We start from the raw sequence: 16144 nt of genomic DNA, 5'->3' as shown, positions 1-16144 counted from the left end.
GTAGCTTACCTAGGCCAAAGATATAGATGGATTTATCAAAAAAGCTTTAATTCAGCTTTTACTGAACATAATTTTCAGTTGTCCACTTTTAGAGGTAAATCTCGGTAGAAAACGTTATTTCCATGAGTCTGTTTAACTGAAAAAGCTCGTTTGCGTTTAGTCAGTTATTGTTGACAGAGGTACGGCTGCGTGATCAAGCCCCGACAAGAATCTCACACCGACGCCCAAAAAGCACAGTTGGTAGCTTTATTTCGGCTTCGTAAAAATGACGTTTGTGTCGCTTGTGACGCAGGCCATGTCCCAACCGTCCCTCAGGGACGAACGAGACCCGACTGCGGGCAGTGGAGCGTGCGGGGCCGGGGGCCAGCGGGGCTCACGGTCAGGACCACCTCCTGGTGACGTTGAGGTGGTCGAGTTGGTCCTCCAGCCGACGGTGCGCGGGGAACTTGGCGGCCTGCGCCGCCTTGAGCGCCTCGAAGGCGGCCGCCCTGCGGGCCGCCGCGTGGCCGCGCTCCTGCTCGGCCGTGAGGAAGGGCCGGCTCAGCCAGTAGTGGTTCTCCGCTTCTATCTCCAGGCGACGGATCATGTTCTGCTTCGCCAGTGCCGACACGGTCCGCGGCCGCCGGTGCTTCCCGATCCACTGCCGGCCGGGGATGCGGCCGCGGCACAGGAGCGCGGTCAGGAACATGGCGCCTGTCGAGGGGAAAAGAGATGACTGCGCGCTGGACGCGAGAAAAAGGATAGGGGAACCCCGCGGCCTCCCGCAGGCCACCTCGGCCCGCGCCGCCCCACTCACCAGCCGCGCGTCCGTGCCGCGCTCCGCACGCCGGGGAACGACGCCGGAAGTCGGATGCCGGAAGAGCCCGGTCCGACCCACTGCCGTTTCCTCGCGTGAGGCTTCACCTATCGCGAGAAAGGCCGTTCGCGGCTACGGAAACCAATGGCGCTTCCGGCGCCGGAATTCAAACGGCAGTGAGCTCTGAGGCGGGGAGCCGGCCTCTCCTATGGATCCGATCCGAGGCTTTTGCGGGAAGCTGCGGTCTCTGGCCGTCACTTTGGACAGCGAGACGGCCCGGCTGCAGCGAGCGCTGGACGGAGAGGACAGCGGTGAGTGAACCGCAGGAGGGGCGGTGAAGGGTGTGAGTTGCCATCCCGGGGGGCGGGAGAGGTCTTCAAGTCCACAGAGTGTGTGTAATAAAAACAGAACCAAAAGAGGAAACGTGTCGTTTCATAGCAGCTTCTCCGCACTGTTCTTGACACGTGGAGTGACTTTCAGCTGAGTTCAGTAGACCAGTCGTACCCGACTCTGCGACCCCATGAACCGCAGCACGCCAGACCTCCCTGTCCGTCACCGACTCCCGGAGTCCACCAAAACCCATGTCCATTGAGTCGGTGATGCCATCCAACCATCTCATCTTCTGTCGTCCCCTTCTCCTGCCCTCAAATCTTTCCCAGCATCAGGGTCTTTTCAAATGAGTCAGCTCTTCGTAACAGATGGCCAAAGTATTGGAGTTTCAGCTTCAACGTCAGTCCTACCAATGAACATCCAGGACTGATCTCCTTTAGGATGGGCTGGTTGGATCTCCTTGCAGTCTCAAGGGTCGTCTCCAACACCATAGTTCAAAAGCATTAATTCTTACGCGCTCAGCTTTATAGTCCACCTCTCACATCCATACATGACCACTGGAAAAACCATACCCTTGACTAGACAGACAGACCTTTGTTGACAAAGTAATTTCTCTGCTTTTTAATATGCTGTCTAGGTTGGTCATAACTTTCCTTCCAAGGAGTCTTTTAATTTCATGGCTGCAGTTGGCATCTGCAGTGATTTGGGAGCCCAGAAAAATAAAGTCAGCCACTGTTTCCTTTGTTTCCCATCTGTTTGCCATGAAGTGATGGGACCAGATGCCATGATCTTAGTTTTCTGAATGTTGAGCTTTAAGCCAACTTTTTCACTGTCCTCTTTCACCTTCATCAAGAGGCTTTATAGTTCCTCTTCACTTTCTGCCATAAAGGTGGTGTCATCTGCATATCTGAGGTTATTCATGTTGCTCCCGGCAATCTTGATTCCAGCTTGTGCTTCTTCCAGCCCAGAGTTTCTCATGATGTACACTGCATATAAGTTAAATAAGCAGGGTGACAATATACAGCCTTGACGTACTCCTTTTCCTATTTGGAACCAGTTTGTTGTTCCATGTCCAGTTCTAACTTGCTTCCTGACCTGCCTACAGATTTCGCAAGAGGCAGGTCAGGTGGTCTTTGGTCTCACTCAGATCGCCCACAGTCCTAGTGTCTGTATTTTCCCCAACAATTCGTATTGCCTACAGTACTCGACACTGCTTTCTAATAAAGCAGAATTCACCATTGACATTTGTATTAGGGTTTTTTTTTTAAGTTTTTGGAAGAGTAGTTCAGATTTTGAAATTATTTTGTGTGTTGTAAGTGTAATATGCCTTAAAATATTGCACCCTGTAGGCACAGACTCCTTTTACTTTAATAATGTTGTCTATAGTTTTTCAGCCATTTCAAAATGTTTATGCTTGTGACTGTGAAAACAATATATGTGTACAGCAAAAAGTTTGAGGTAATGGGAAAGTAGAAAGAAAATCTTTGCTACAACTTCACCACCAGAAGACACCGCTATTAATTTTTTTTTTTTTGGTATTAATTTTCAATAGCTTTTCTACCATTCTTACCTTTCGCTGTTGTTTTGTTATGCTTTACTTTGTTTACATGGTTGAGATAATGCTATAAGACAGAATTGTATGAGTGGTTTTGGATTTTTAATATACAGCAGAATTGCTTTCCATAAAGCTTTACCTGCTTATCATTGTAGATATGTTCACTTTGAAAGTTCATCAAACTATATATTTCTGTACTTTTCTATATAAAGATTTTATAATTCTAAAAAATTTATATTTTCTGTTTTCTTATTTTTCCTCCTTTTCATTGTTACACTTTTTCCATTCAATATTCGTATTGAAGACTTTGAAGACTGTCCAATGAGAGTTCTACATGACCTTAACTCAGAAGTACGAATTCTAAAGGTATCATTCCTACAATATTAATTTGTCATTTTTATGTGGTAATTTTTACAAAATTATAAATAGACTTAGTCAAATGTTAAATTAAAATGTACTTTGTTTCTTCATGAAAGGATGATGTCAATATTCTTCTTGATAAAGCAAACTTGGAAAGTCAAGAAAACATTGGTTTCATAAAAGCAACAAAAATATTGATGAAAAAGAATTCAATGGATATCATGAAAATAAAAGAGTTTTTCCAGAAGTATGGATATATTCCACGTGCCAAGAAAAATTCAGGTGTGAATAACTAGCCTTTTACAGCATTTGTTTTAGTATTAAAGCAGCATAATTAAGACTGCTATAGGGTTGGCCATCGTTTCTAGTCTGATTCTGCCATTATGTGATAGACATTTGATCGTTATTCATCAGTCCCTGTGTTCTGGATGCAGTGCTGATTGGTAGTGCAGTGTGAAGGCAGTCCTTGCTCTCCTTTACAAATGCTAGATGAGAACCAATACAGTGCTGGATGAAAGAAGGATACAAGATAAATCTACGTGACTTAAGGATAGCTGGTTGTTGGTTAGTTTTGACAATAAGTAGCTGAGAGACCCCCCTTAAGCCGTGCTATTTCATTTTCTCGCTCTCAGTTTCTTCCTCCGTAGAATGAGAAAATTTGAGCTATGTAAATTCATAAAGTCCTTTTTAGTTATAAAATGCTGATGACGGGTAGGAGAACATGGTGGTTTAGAATTTAGAGGCAAACTGCCTGAGTTCAAATCTAATTTCAGTACTTACTAGTTATATTCGTCTTTGGCCAGTTACTTTGTACCTCAATTTGTCATCTCTAAAGTAGAGATTTTGTTTGTTTTCTAACCCCACCAGGGCCACAGCCCTGAAAGTGCTGAGTTCTGACTACAGGACCACCAGGGAAGTCCTATAAAGTAGAGATGTTTAATAGTAGCTACCTCTAAGGTTGTGTAAGAATTAAATGAGATAGAATTTGCTTAGAACGGGACATTGTATGCTAATCATCCATTGTTAACTATTGTTGTTAGTGTTATACCCATACCTGTAAGGGACTAATTTCAGTATGCTTCAGTATCTTCATTTCTGTTATGAAAATGATCTTTGTGTGTAAATAAAACATTAATTAGATTCAACAAATATGTACATACATATTGAGATATATGAAAGGTAAGTTAAACAGTCTGCATGATACAATGGAAAGAATTCAGTTGACTTTGGTGTGAACAAGTTGACTTTGGTTACTCAGAAACTGGTTCCACTAGTTACTATTACATGTAATAGTAATTTCTCTAAATTACTTTTCCTCACTAGTGAAATAGAGCTGCTAATAAATACCTCCCTAAGAGGTAGTAATAATGGTGATGACTTTATTTTATTAAACTCATCAGTGACAGCCTTGTAATCAATTCAGCAGTAGTTTTTCTGGTAGTTCTTCTGACGTTTCTCAGAATTAACAGAAAGCACAATGACAAAACACAATTCTGAATCAGCAGCTCTTGAAGGGCCAAAAGCCAGGAAATCAAAGTTTTTATAACCTTTTTTTTTTTTTAATGGTGCATCCTTCAGATTTAATGTGTCGTGGCTTATGCACACAAAAACAAAATCCTGTCCTAGTTCATTTCAGCTGCCAATTAAAACAAGGAACGTAATGTCTTCAAAGAAAAAGTGTGTGCCTCTTCACTTCCCTCAATCTGTTGGATCTCTTAGTTGGTCAAGTAAATGTATAGCCTAAACTTACCCCTTTTCTCTGCCTGTGAGCCCAAAAGATTCTGACAGGGATCAATAGGGTTAGGCTTAAGAAATTGCAGTTTTGTTTGCGGGTACTGATTTTTCATCTTTGGACAGTTTACTTCCCTCCTCTGATGTATCATTAAGATGAAATATGGAGATATAAGCGGTACATGTCAGAAAGTGAAAGGTACAATTGAAATTAAAAAAACAAGAATATTTTCTCCTTAGAAAATAGAGAGAGAGCTTTTGCTGATTGGGGACATTTCAGATGGAGCTGTTTTATGTGGTTGTAGTATATGACATTTTCTAGTTTGATGCTTGATTTTTCCTCTCAGTGGATGAGCAAGAAGTCACTGACTCTAAACCAGAGTCCAGTGAATGTGAACGTCCTGAGATGCCTGACGTGAAAGACAATTTGTTGCATTCTGCTGCTGCAAGCACTTCTGTTCCTGAGAAGTCACCACGTAGTCCACAACTTTCTGATTTTGGACTTGAGCGGTACATCGTATCCCAAGTTATACCAAACCCTCCCCAAGCAGTAAACAACCAGAAGGAAGAGCCAAAAATTTTAACTCCATTGTCCAAACACTCACTAGTAAAAACTCCAAAATGTGCACTAAAGATGGATGATTTTGAGTGTGTAACTCCTAAATTAGAACACTTTGGTATCTCTGAATATACTATGTGTTTAAATGACGATTACACAATTGGACTTAAAAATGTGAAAACTAACAGGTAAGCAGCTTTCTTAAAAGAAATATTTTATCTAACTTTCTAAATCTTTTGTATTTATTGATTTTTTTTCCCCCTAGAAGAAATCTCTCTCAGACAATACCTTTCTTTCAAAGGTTTCCAGATACTTCGTATTTCAAACCTCTGAATCACCAATTCCATCAGTAAAGTGTGAACTATTAGTTTCCTTTGTTTAGAAGAAATAGAAGATTTTGAATAAGAGACTGAAAACACTTGGTATTTGATGGGATAGAGAAGAGAGGATAAAATAAAAGTTAAAATTACTAAAACAAAAAAGGGATTGTTTCCATATGGAAACTTGGGAAGAAAAGAGGATCTAGGATAGAGCAGAGATTTCTGATTTGTTGCCTGAGATGATGCTCAGGAACCAAAAGAATACCTGCAGCGTGGGGGTCCCTGGAGAAAAATGGTGACCCACTCCAGTGTTCTTGCCTAGAAAATTCCATGGACAGTAGCCTGGTGGGCTACAGTCCATGAGGTTGTAGAGTCAGCCACGACTGAGCACAGCTTGGGGGGTAAAGGTGTTGAGTTTCTTTACATGTTGGTTTTGAGGTACTCTTAAGCTTAGGTATTGAAATATGAATTTGAAGCACAGTGATGAATTCCATGCTACACTGAAGAGATATGGGAGTGATCAGTATAGAAGTGGTAATTAATGTTAAAATAAAAATACCACATATCAAAGTACCACTCTTAAATGCATATCTTTAAGAACTGTAGTTATTAAAAAAGGAAAATAAACATTCAACTCAAAGTGTCAGAAAAACACAATTGGAGAAAAGAGACAGGAGTATTTGGAAACTCATAAAATACAAGTTTCCTATGATTCAAAAAAAAAAAGTAGGATAATTCCAATAGATGACAAGAATTTTATGAAATTAGACACCTGTTCTTCATTTAAATTGTTTAGTTAACTCTCAGTAAAAGGATACTTCATTAATGTAAAAATGTGAATATCTTAACTTAATGGTGAAGCTGTCACCATTATTAAACATCACTGGTTTTATTTTGTATTTTTTAATATTCTTAATATTGTAGCCAATGTAATGAGATACAAAACAGAAATAAAGATTACCGTGATGTATTTCTAGGCCATGTTTTGTACCTGGGCAACTTGAGAAAGGCACAGCTGAAATCTGTAGAAGCTGATGTAAGATTTATTTTATATAATTATGAGACAACTACTTAAAATAATATGCATTCCTATAATTTATTATAACTAGTTGGTAAATACAGGGGAAAAGTCATTAAAATTCTCAACAAAAAAGTAAAATACTCCTGCAGTTGTATGTGAAAGACCTATACGAAGAAAACCACTAAACATTTCTAAGTTAAAGGGAAAATTAGAATGAAAATGTATACCATGTTCCTTAGCAGAATGACTGAATATTACTAATATGTTTAATCATATCAAGTTAATTTATGGATATCATACAATTAAAATAAAACCTTAGGTGTTTTTTTTTTTTTCTCTAAGGTGGAGCATAAGGGATGTGTGAGAAAACTATTCTAATGATTTGGAATAATAAAAAGTAAGGATAACTAAGAAAATAATGAAAAATAACAGTAATGAGGGGATTTAACTTACTGCTTATTAAAATATATAAAGCTACAGTTAAGTAAAACAGTATAAAATTGTGACAGAATAGACCTATTGCAGAAACAGCCAAGAAACAGCCTCTAATTTACCTAAGAATTTAATATATTCTGAAGATGTTTTTCAAGTAAAGATTATTCAGTAAATTACACTAGGACAGTTTGTTAATTGAACTGTTTTATTGTATTCAGTGATGTCCTTTTTTATAACTATATTTCAGACATCTGGGTAATTGGCTAGAACAACTTTAATAAGATGGCAGAGTCAGTCTAAAAAATGTTCTTAATCTCTGTCTCTATATTGGTATAAAATTCCACTTTATGATTTTGAAGCCACGAGCTAACAGTTTCTATATTTGAACCAAGAAGTTGAACTCACAGCTTTCCTTGAAGTCAATTTTTTGTGTTTTTGGACTATGTGGCATGCAAGATCCTGCTTCCCCAACCAGGGATCCAACTTGCACCCCCTTCAGTGGAAAAAGCAGAATCCCAACCACTGGACCACCAGGAAATTCCCTAACTCAAAAGATTTTTAACCACTTCTAAGTCAAAGCTGCCAATACAAAATAGTTTTTAACCTTTTTTGAGCTATGGATATACATTTTAGAAAAAGAAAAGAAAAAAGATTTCCATGGAATTTATCTTCCATAAAACATAATTGAATGTCCTGACTTAATGATATATAATAAGATTAAATAATTTTCCAGAGATTTAATATTAACTTTTTTTAACTCTAATATTTCCCTATGAATCACACCAGTGAGACCAAAGAAACAGAACCAGTGCCCAATGATACTGTCGTTGCCACTCCTGGCCTCATAACCCAGCCGTTGGGAAAAAATAGTAAGTATGAATTTCAAGTTATTTCTCAGCCATACTCTTTCCAGACTATCTTTGTACAATAAATGGTCCTATCACCTAAGACATTCTAATAGCCTTCTGCATCTTCTCAGTTCATAATACTGAATTATATAAAGTACCATTATTTGAAGTACCATTCCATTCAGGTTCAGTATGATTTCATACAAGAGAAATACAGTTTTCTGTTTTTCACACTCTTCCTGATTCTATTCAGTGTTTTTGAGCTTGTTTGTTAACATTTTAACTTAAAATATAGTATTTTTTTTTGTTTGAATTTAGCTTCAGCTTATTGATTAGAGTTCTAGATTATCTTTCTTACATAAACCACACCCAGAATACATCAGCTATCATTTCAGATTTTGGATTTTTTTAATAGTAGAAAAACTTAAAATATTTTCATTTAGTATTTTCACATTTGTCCCAGCAAACATGAAAACATTGGTTTTTATGTAAATATAAAATTTAAAATCCTAGAGTTTTATGATTTTGAATAATTATCTATAATCTAAAATTCTCTTTCAGTGCTAACTTCACTGACTTCTTACTAAATTAACAAGTACTGATGGCATAAACAGTTTGAAAAAATACAACTGACTCATAGTAAGCTGAGCTCAGCTTATAAGAGCATGATTATATTAAATAGAGGCCTTTAAAAAAAAAAAGGTTGAACCACTACCTCTTTCACACCACACTCAGAAATCAATTCCCAGTAAACTATAACTTTTTAGAAAATTATAATGGAAGATATCTTTATGCCTTCTGAAGTGAAATGGGTTTTCTAAAGAATAGTTTACTGACTAAAATTCTTCAATATATTATCAGCAATATCTTTTATGGAAGGAACAGAATGCTTAGGTTTATCCATTAATAATTTGGTTAAGTGTAAGCTTGTTAATAGAGCCATATTTTGTTTCTTAAGGGATAGTTGTTGTTTAGTCATTAAGTCATATCTAACTCTTTGTGACCCCATGGACTGTAGCCCTCTGGGCTCTGTCCATAGGATTTTCCAGGCAAGAATACTGGAGTGGGTTGCCATTTCCTCTTCCAGGGGATCTTCCTGACCCAGGGATCAAACCTACATCTTCTGCATTGGCAGCCATTTTCTTTACCACTGAGCCACCTGTGGTAAAGTAAGGAATCCCTTACTTAGTCTAGAAAATGCTAAATGATACTATAGAGTGGCTGTTTTGGTGTACTGTCTCCAACATTGTTTGAATTCCTGTTTCTCCATCTTTCTAGCATTTGATGATTAGATAAAATTTTGCCGGTTTAATCATTTTGCTAACATACTTACTTTTCTCTCTGGTATTTAAGGTTTCTTTCACACTTTGTTACAGACAGCAAATCTCTCTTTATGCATGGTTTCTAGGATCTCTTTTTTGTTCCAATGGCTGTTTTTCCATCCCTGACTAATCAAGTAACTTGTAGTTACTTACTATAGCTTTAGAGTAAGTCCTAATATCTTGGAAGGCAAGTGACCTTCCTTAACCTCTTCCTCTTCCTGTTTCATCTGCAAAAATTTGATTTTCCCATAAAGGTCTTATACAATTTTTAATAGATTTATATGTAGGTATATTTTTGTTGCTATTGTAAAATATATTCTTTTTCAAATACAGTTTTTATTGTTTGTAGAGCTTACTAGAACTGTTCATTTTTGTGCATTACATTTGCACCTTGCAACCTTGCTAAACTTTTATTAGTGCAAATCCCTGGTGACTCAGATGGTAAGGAATCTGCTTGCAATGCAGGAGACATGGGTTTGATCCCTGGGTCAGGAAGATACCCTGGAGGAGGGCATGGCAATCCACTCCAGTATTCTTGCCTGGAGAATTCCATGGACAGAGGAGCCTGGCGGGCTACAGTCCATGGGGTCACAAAGAGTTGGACACGACTGAGCGACTAACACTTTGAACTTTGAATGATAATTAGATTGTGAATATGACAGTTTTGGTTTTTTCCCAGTCAAGGACACACTAAAGTTAGAATATTTTAAGTTATTAAACATAAAGTACACAGTTGATACTGACATTTTGTAACAGTTACAGTCTTTTAGATCTGCATTTCATGTCCTTGTATGTGTCTTCTAGATGCTGAGCACACACACTCTCCTTTGGCACCTACATTCTGCACTCCTGGTTTGAAAGTCCCTTCTACAAAGAGCAGCACAGCTATGGTAAACACCCATCCCTAGTGAATCAGACATACTGTTTCCAGACTCAGTCAGTCTGTTTAGAATACATAGGCTGCAATAGCCTTAGGGAGTGTATTTAGTATTTCCAGAGGATCATTTGGCAGCATATATCCAGAGCTTTCCATTTTTCTCACACCCTTTAACCAGAATTTATTCTCAGGCATTTTGGGACAGAGATATATAACAGTAAAGGTATAGCATTATTTATAAGAGCAGAACACGGGAATAAATGTCAAATGATAAAGAGGGGAAAAAAGCATATTAAGGAAATCCATAAGATCCAATGTCATGTGGCAAGCATGTTTTAAAAAAACAGATAAGAACATAGAATGTCTTCAAGAAAACTTTAATGATGTGGACAGTGATATGTATGTGTATGTATACATGTACACACGTACACATATATTTTAAGGAAGAATAATGGATAGAAACACCAAAATGGGTGATTCTTACACCTTTTATTCCACAATTTTCCCAGTGAACAAATGTAGTAGGTACACAAAATCTCATCCCTGTGTCAAGTTGTTAGGCACACTTAGACAACTAGTCTGGTAGCGGGGGCTGTCAGCGGATCCTCCAGCATTGATGAAAATGGTCCGTACTGTGCGCTCTCCGGCTGGGAGTCCGCTTCTGAGCACATGAAATGTGTCTGGTGCAGCTGAGGCGCTCACTTTCAGTTTTTAAAACTTTATTAATGTATAATTGCACCATGTGCCTTGTGGTAATCCACTGTGTTCCTGGCCATGTGGAAGGCACCCCCTCAGTGTTCCCTCTGCCTCTGGGGAGACAGGCCGGGTCAGTGGGCATGGGCCACTACCTCCCTGGCAGAGCTCATCATCACTGTGATTTGGCTTGGCCAGGATAGAGTTGCCTGAGTCTACGCAACTAAATCTGGCTCAGCCAGCCAGTCTGCTTAGACTGCACGTGCAGCCCTCCCTCAGCCCGGAGTAATGAACATGGTACTCTGTCTTCCCCATGCCCTTTCTTTGTGTCCTTGATTGTATTTCGTTCTCGGTCAGGGAAGAGGGAGTCACTTTGGGCCTCCTTAGAGATCCCAACAGAGCTAACAATTGATGAACAGTTTTTATCACTATATTACTTTATACCCCCATAATTTAATGATTTCTTTTTATTCAATAGGTATCCACAAACAGTTCATCGAATGACTTAGAAACGAAAGAAAGTACATCATTAGTTTCAAATTCAGACAAGTGCTTTGAGAATTTTGCAGAACCCTCTTCTCCTACAATTTCTTCTTACGAGAATCTGCTCAAAACACCTACACCTCCAGAAGTTACTATGATTCCAGAAGATATTCGCCAGGTTATTTTTCTAGGCTACTGTTTTGGTTTTATTTTTCCTGCAAAAAGACCTGAAATGGATACAAATTGTATTATTTATCAGGCTAATGTGCTGATATGGATCTAAATCTTAATTCTGGCCTGTTAAGGCCATCTAAGCTGGCTAAGGCTCTTCAGACCTGAGCTGTGATGTCACTATACTTTTGTGCCCTCATAAGGCATTTTCTCCTTAATTTCACATTCTTAAATGTATTCTTGAAATATTTTCTAATGATTGTTCAAATGTGATCACCTTGGTAACCATGTCTCCCCTGAGGTTTCTGGCAAGATCAGAAATGTTATTTACCCTTCAGTTCTCCATCATTGGAGAACCTTGAATAACTTGGATCAGGGTTTCTTGAACTTGAGACTTCCAGATGTCTTGGACCTCAGTTTGAGAAGCACTTGTTTAAATATGTTAGAATATCTGATTCTTTTTTTTTTGTGATCTCCACATGGCTTGCAGGATCTTAGTTCCCTGAGCAGGGATTGAACCCAGGCTCCAGCAGTGAAAGTGCTGAGTCCTAACCACTGGACCACCAGGGAAGTCCCATAGAATATCTGATTCTTTAGTACAACATAATTTACCAGCAGTCTGTTGGGCTGGTTTATAACAACTACCTATTCCACTAAGTAACCACTCTGATTGTTTGAGCATCCCCGCTTAATAAAAGTTAGTGTTCAGCAGTTATTGCTTAGGCAAATGGAATTCTTAATAACCATTCTAGAAACCTTCCTAGCTTATGGAGAAGGAGAATACTTGGGGAAATACCCAAATGCCATTGGAAGGGACTCATCCTAAGATACCAGTAAAGCATTTGCTTTCATTTCCTGTCTATAGCATCATACACAGTCTCCAGTTTGCCATAGTGCCTCCTCTCTTTATTTCTGTGTTAAAAGAGGGAAATATTGTATTTAACATATCAGCTCTTTATGAAAAATCATAGTTAATACTTCAGGTTCTTCTTTGTATAATCTTTCCTTTGAGCATTTTTATCTATCTTTATCAGCATCCGCTGATCTTTCCTTTGAGCATCTTTGTAAAGGCTTGATTTGCTCTTGGGGCTGCCCTGCTGCCTGCTTCCTTTGACCTGTGGTACATTTAGCAGCTTTCCAGCCTGTATGCCCAAGCTCACCCTCTAACATCTCCATCTCTTCTGCACTGTGGAATGTCTGTGCTGCTAAACATTCTGCTTCAAATAACCCATATCTTCACATTTTCATTGACCTTTACTGACTGTTTTATAAAGGCTTCAGATTTATGTTGTTTGTATGACGTAGTAAAAGGAATTTGCTTTCTTTTAGATTTTATCAAAATACAACTCAAACCTAGCATCTCCAGGAGCAGTTAGAGCGGTATCACCCATCAACGTGTTCCTTCCTCGGCATGGAGGACAGAATATGCGAGATGCCAGCAACAAAGAAAACTGGTGAAGGTGAGTATGTTCCCGTGTTATCTGAGGAGAACATTGAAAAGTTCACACTGGGATGGCAAGTAAACATCTGAAGTTGACACTTGCAGCTTAGGATACAACCCAGAGCTCGTGATCCCTACGTCTCCAGCTCCCACACCAGCCCCCTGGACGATGTCGCTGGGAGTTCGTTTCCAATTGTATTATGAGTGTGAAAACAGAGGTCTTCAGTGTCCTGTCATTTGTCTTGTTGAAGGCTACTGGTTATATCCAACTGATATTTTTTATTGTATTTTCCTACAGAAATGATAGTGGATCCATCCTTCTATTATGGAAACTGAACAGAATGAGATGAACGCAAATCTGGTCTCAACTTTGTTTTCAACATCCCTACATTGTCCCCCTTTTGAAAAACCAATTCATGTTAAAGATGAGTATGGACACTAATAGCATAAAGTGCTTTTTATTAAGTTTGATTTAATCTAACCTGTCTTGTATAGTTCAGCTGCTCAGTTTTGAAAGATCATTACTGTTTCACTGATTTCAAGTTTACCCTGCCTCATGGAACTGTGTGGTTTAAGTAATATTAGGAAGCAGGATAATTTTTGAAATTTAAACATTGTTTGCCACTCAAATGAGGCCACCTTCAGTCTTCTCGTGGCTGGACAGTTGTTGATAGAGCTGGGCTTCTTCCTTGTGGCTAGGTCTGCCTGCTGTCTCCTCATGACTGTCCCAAGTCTTCTACACCTTTTATTTTAAAAACGTTCTTTCAGACACTGCTGTTTACAAAAGACAGCTTAAACTGATGTAGGAAAAGAGGAATATATAGGCCTAGGTAGCTATACTGAAGTGGGTGTCTCAAACATTTGGACTTAAGACACTTGCCTGCTGTCATGTCAGGATGGGTGTTTTCCTCTAACTTGTCAGTTTCATGCTCTCGAATCAGCTCTTCCCAGCGCATGACTGCAACTTCCCCAGACCTCCATCTAGCTCAGCACCCAGCAGAGCCCAAGCCTCACCCTTTGGAAGATCCTAGGCATCCTCCTGAGTGGGTGCTCCTCTCTGGACTCTCAGCTATGCCTGTGGACCAGTCTCTCAGAGCGCCAGGCTGCCCTGTCCATGGAGCCCAAGAGCATTATGATCTAAGTCAAGCTGATTCAGCAAAGATTATCCTCTTTTATGGTTGTGCCTTGAAAGTCAAATGGGAAGATGCGTCACATTGTGTCTGTTTCGTCAGAAGATTGTCACTGAAGAACAACTTATTCTTTGTTCTAGTAACTACTGAAGTTATAATTTAAATTTTGCTAAATAAAATGTTAAATTCAAGATACTTAATCTTGCTTTTCAAGGTAAGCTCTTGTCAACCTTATAGTATATGAGGCTAACTCCTGAATTGTATCAACCTTTTGTACAGTTTACCGTGGCTCTGTATGTAAGTCCACAGAGTGGATAGGATTGCTTAAGGAGGAGTGAGTATATTCACAGTATACTAAGGACTGAATCCTGGAGTTCTCATTTTAGAAGATGGAAAGAGGCAGAAAAATCTAGCAAGAGATGGAGAAGCAGCCAGGGAAAAAGGAATAAAGTATTTCAAGGAGAGTGATCAATTCTGTCAGTATTGTTGAGAATCCAAGTAAAAAAGAATTGCCACTGAACTTGGCAAAGTCACTGTCACTGACAGCATTGATGAATTCTCACAGAGTGCTCAGGATGAGTGTCGAGTTGGGTAGAGAGGTTGGAGGTGAGGAAGCAAAGACGAACTGAGATGGCTCTTTTCATGAGTTTTATTCAAGAAGGGAGAGAAATGGTGTGGCAACCAGAGTGGGTGTGAGTGAAACAGGAATGTTGGAGATGGGACATAAAAAACATTATATGAAGCACTTCCAGTGGCCTGCTGGGTGTCCCCACTTGTCTTGTGAGGGCCTTGCAAATTGAGCTTGTCTGGAATTTCTCTTTCCCTAGCTCTCACCACCTGTGATCATCTCCTGTGATCCTAATATCTGTTCCTTAGAACTAGGCTATTTCTAGCTTACCAGGCTTCAAATGTGACCCTTCAGTGTCTTCCCATTGCTCCTAAGATGAACCCAAGGTCCCACAGTGGCCTCCACGACCACCCTTGTGTGGCCTGACCCTCGGTCATCCTCCTCTTGCAGCCTGCACTCTGGTCTTCCCTTCCTCCCACCGCCACTCAGCTGGCTCTCCCTCTTATCCATAGGCTATAGATTTTTGACCTTTCTGTCTGCTTACCACTCCGACCCCCATACAGGAAAACAATGTTCTGCTTTTCCTTGAACTCATAGCTCAGCTCCAAGATCTAACAAGCAGGGCCACAGTCCCTGACCACACAGGTCGGGGCTGGGCACATGACTGATGTGAGATCTAAGAGCCAGTTCTGGGCCTTTGGGGGAACGTCCGGGAAGAGCAACGTGCTTTTCTGGGTGTGCCGAGATGAACACTCAGAGCTGCAAAGGGTGAGCCTGCCTGAGGAGGGGCTGCTGCTGAAGCTCCCACAGGAGACTTGTGACTCCACCTCTTCAGGTAAGTGGTTCATAAATCCATCTTCCACCCCCATCCTGCACCCCCGTTTCCTTGTTACATGAAACTCTAACCAGTGTTAGCTTATCTGTTTCAGGTCTCAGATTAAAAGTCATTCTATCAAGGAGTTTAACCGTTTTCCCAGTCAGCACCCCATTCTCATCCTTTATAGAACTTGGTAGAATCTGTGACAGAATGTTCCTCGCCCCACCAGACCAAAGCTCAGTGGGGACACGGAGCTCACTGGCCCCCTTGTCCACTGTTACACTGGCACCTGCCAGCCTGGAAGGTCCTAACTGGGCCAGGCATGGTACATTCATTACATTTGTCAACCCACTGAATTTTTTTTAAGTAACTCCTAACGAATAGGTGCTAGCATTTCCATTTGGCAGACGAGAATGCTGAGGCCTTAATGATGGACTTTTCTTTCCATGTCCCATTTCCCTCCCCAGGCCTTGCTGACTGCACCTGGGATGTACCCCTTCCCCTCCATTCTCCACCATGCCCCCACCTCCTCACCTTCATCTCCAGCCAAACTCCGGGAAAGTACCTGATGCTTCAATGCCTTTGTTCATACCACACCCTTAATCTACTGAGAGCCTAAACGCAACCCCTATGGGTCCTGAACAAGCTCACCTGCCATCTTCATCACAACCTTTCTCTTTCAACCCT

General features: G+C 40.1%; 2 protein-coding genes and 1 non-coding gene across 4 annotated transcripts; 1 reads left to right on the top strand and 2 right to left on the bottom strand.

The window, feature by feature from the left end:
- Positions 230-887, bottom strand: MRPL57 (mitochondrial ribosomal protein L57). Of its 2 annotated transcripts, none has more exons than XM_018056552.1 (2): positions 797-887; positions 230-693 (listed from the first exon to the last, which is right to left on the bottom strand). In XM_018056552.1, the coding sequence occupies exon 2, from the start codon at positions 686-688 to the stop codon at positions 380-382; it is 309 nt and encodes a 102-aa protein (XP_017912041.1). In that variant the 5' UTR covers positions 689-693; positions 797-887; the 3' UTR covers positions 230-379. The 2 variants fall into 2 exon arrangements, with proteins under 2 accessions (XP_017912041.1, XP_017912042.1); XM_018056553.1 differs by having other exon boundaries at positions 230-722; positions 797-872.
- Positions 897-14270, top strand: SKA3 (spindle and kinetochore associated complex subunit 3). The gene is made up of 9 exons (XM_005687566.3): positions 897-1107; positions 2986-3047; positions 3158-3323; positions 5120-5519; positions 7894-7976; positions 10082-10167; positions 11326-11508; positions 12831-12961; positions 13241-14270. The coding sequence occupies exons 1-8, from the start codon at positions 1005-1007 to the stop codon at positions 12957-12959; spliced, it is 1212 nt and encodes a 403-aa protein (XP_005687623.1). The 5' UTR covers positions 897-1004; the 3' UTR covers positions 12960-12961; positions 13241-14270.
- Positions 12000-12071, bottom strand: TRNAE-UUC. Its single transcript has one exon. It is a non-coding gene; the product is annotated as a tRNA-Glu (tRNA).

The sequence above is a fragment of the Capra hircus genome, chromosome 12 (genome assembly GCF_001704415.2).
Source record: "Capra hircus breed San Clemente chromosome 12, ASM170441v1, whole genome shotgun sequence".
NCBI lineage: Eukaryota > Metazoa > Chordata > Mammalia > Artiodactyla > Bovidae > Capra > Capra hircus.
This window is presented reverse-complemented; position numbering and strand designations above follow the sequence as displayed.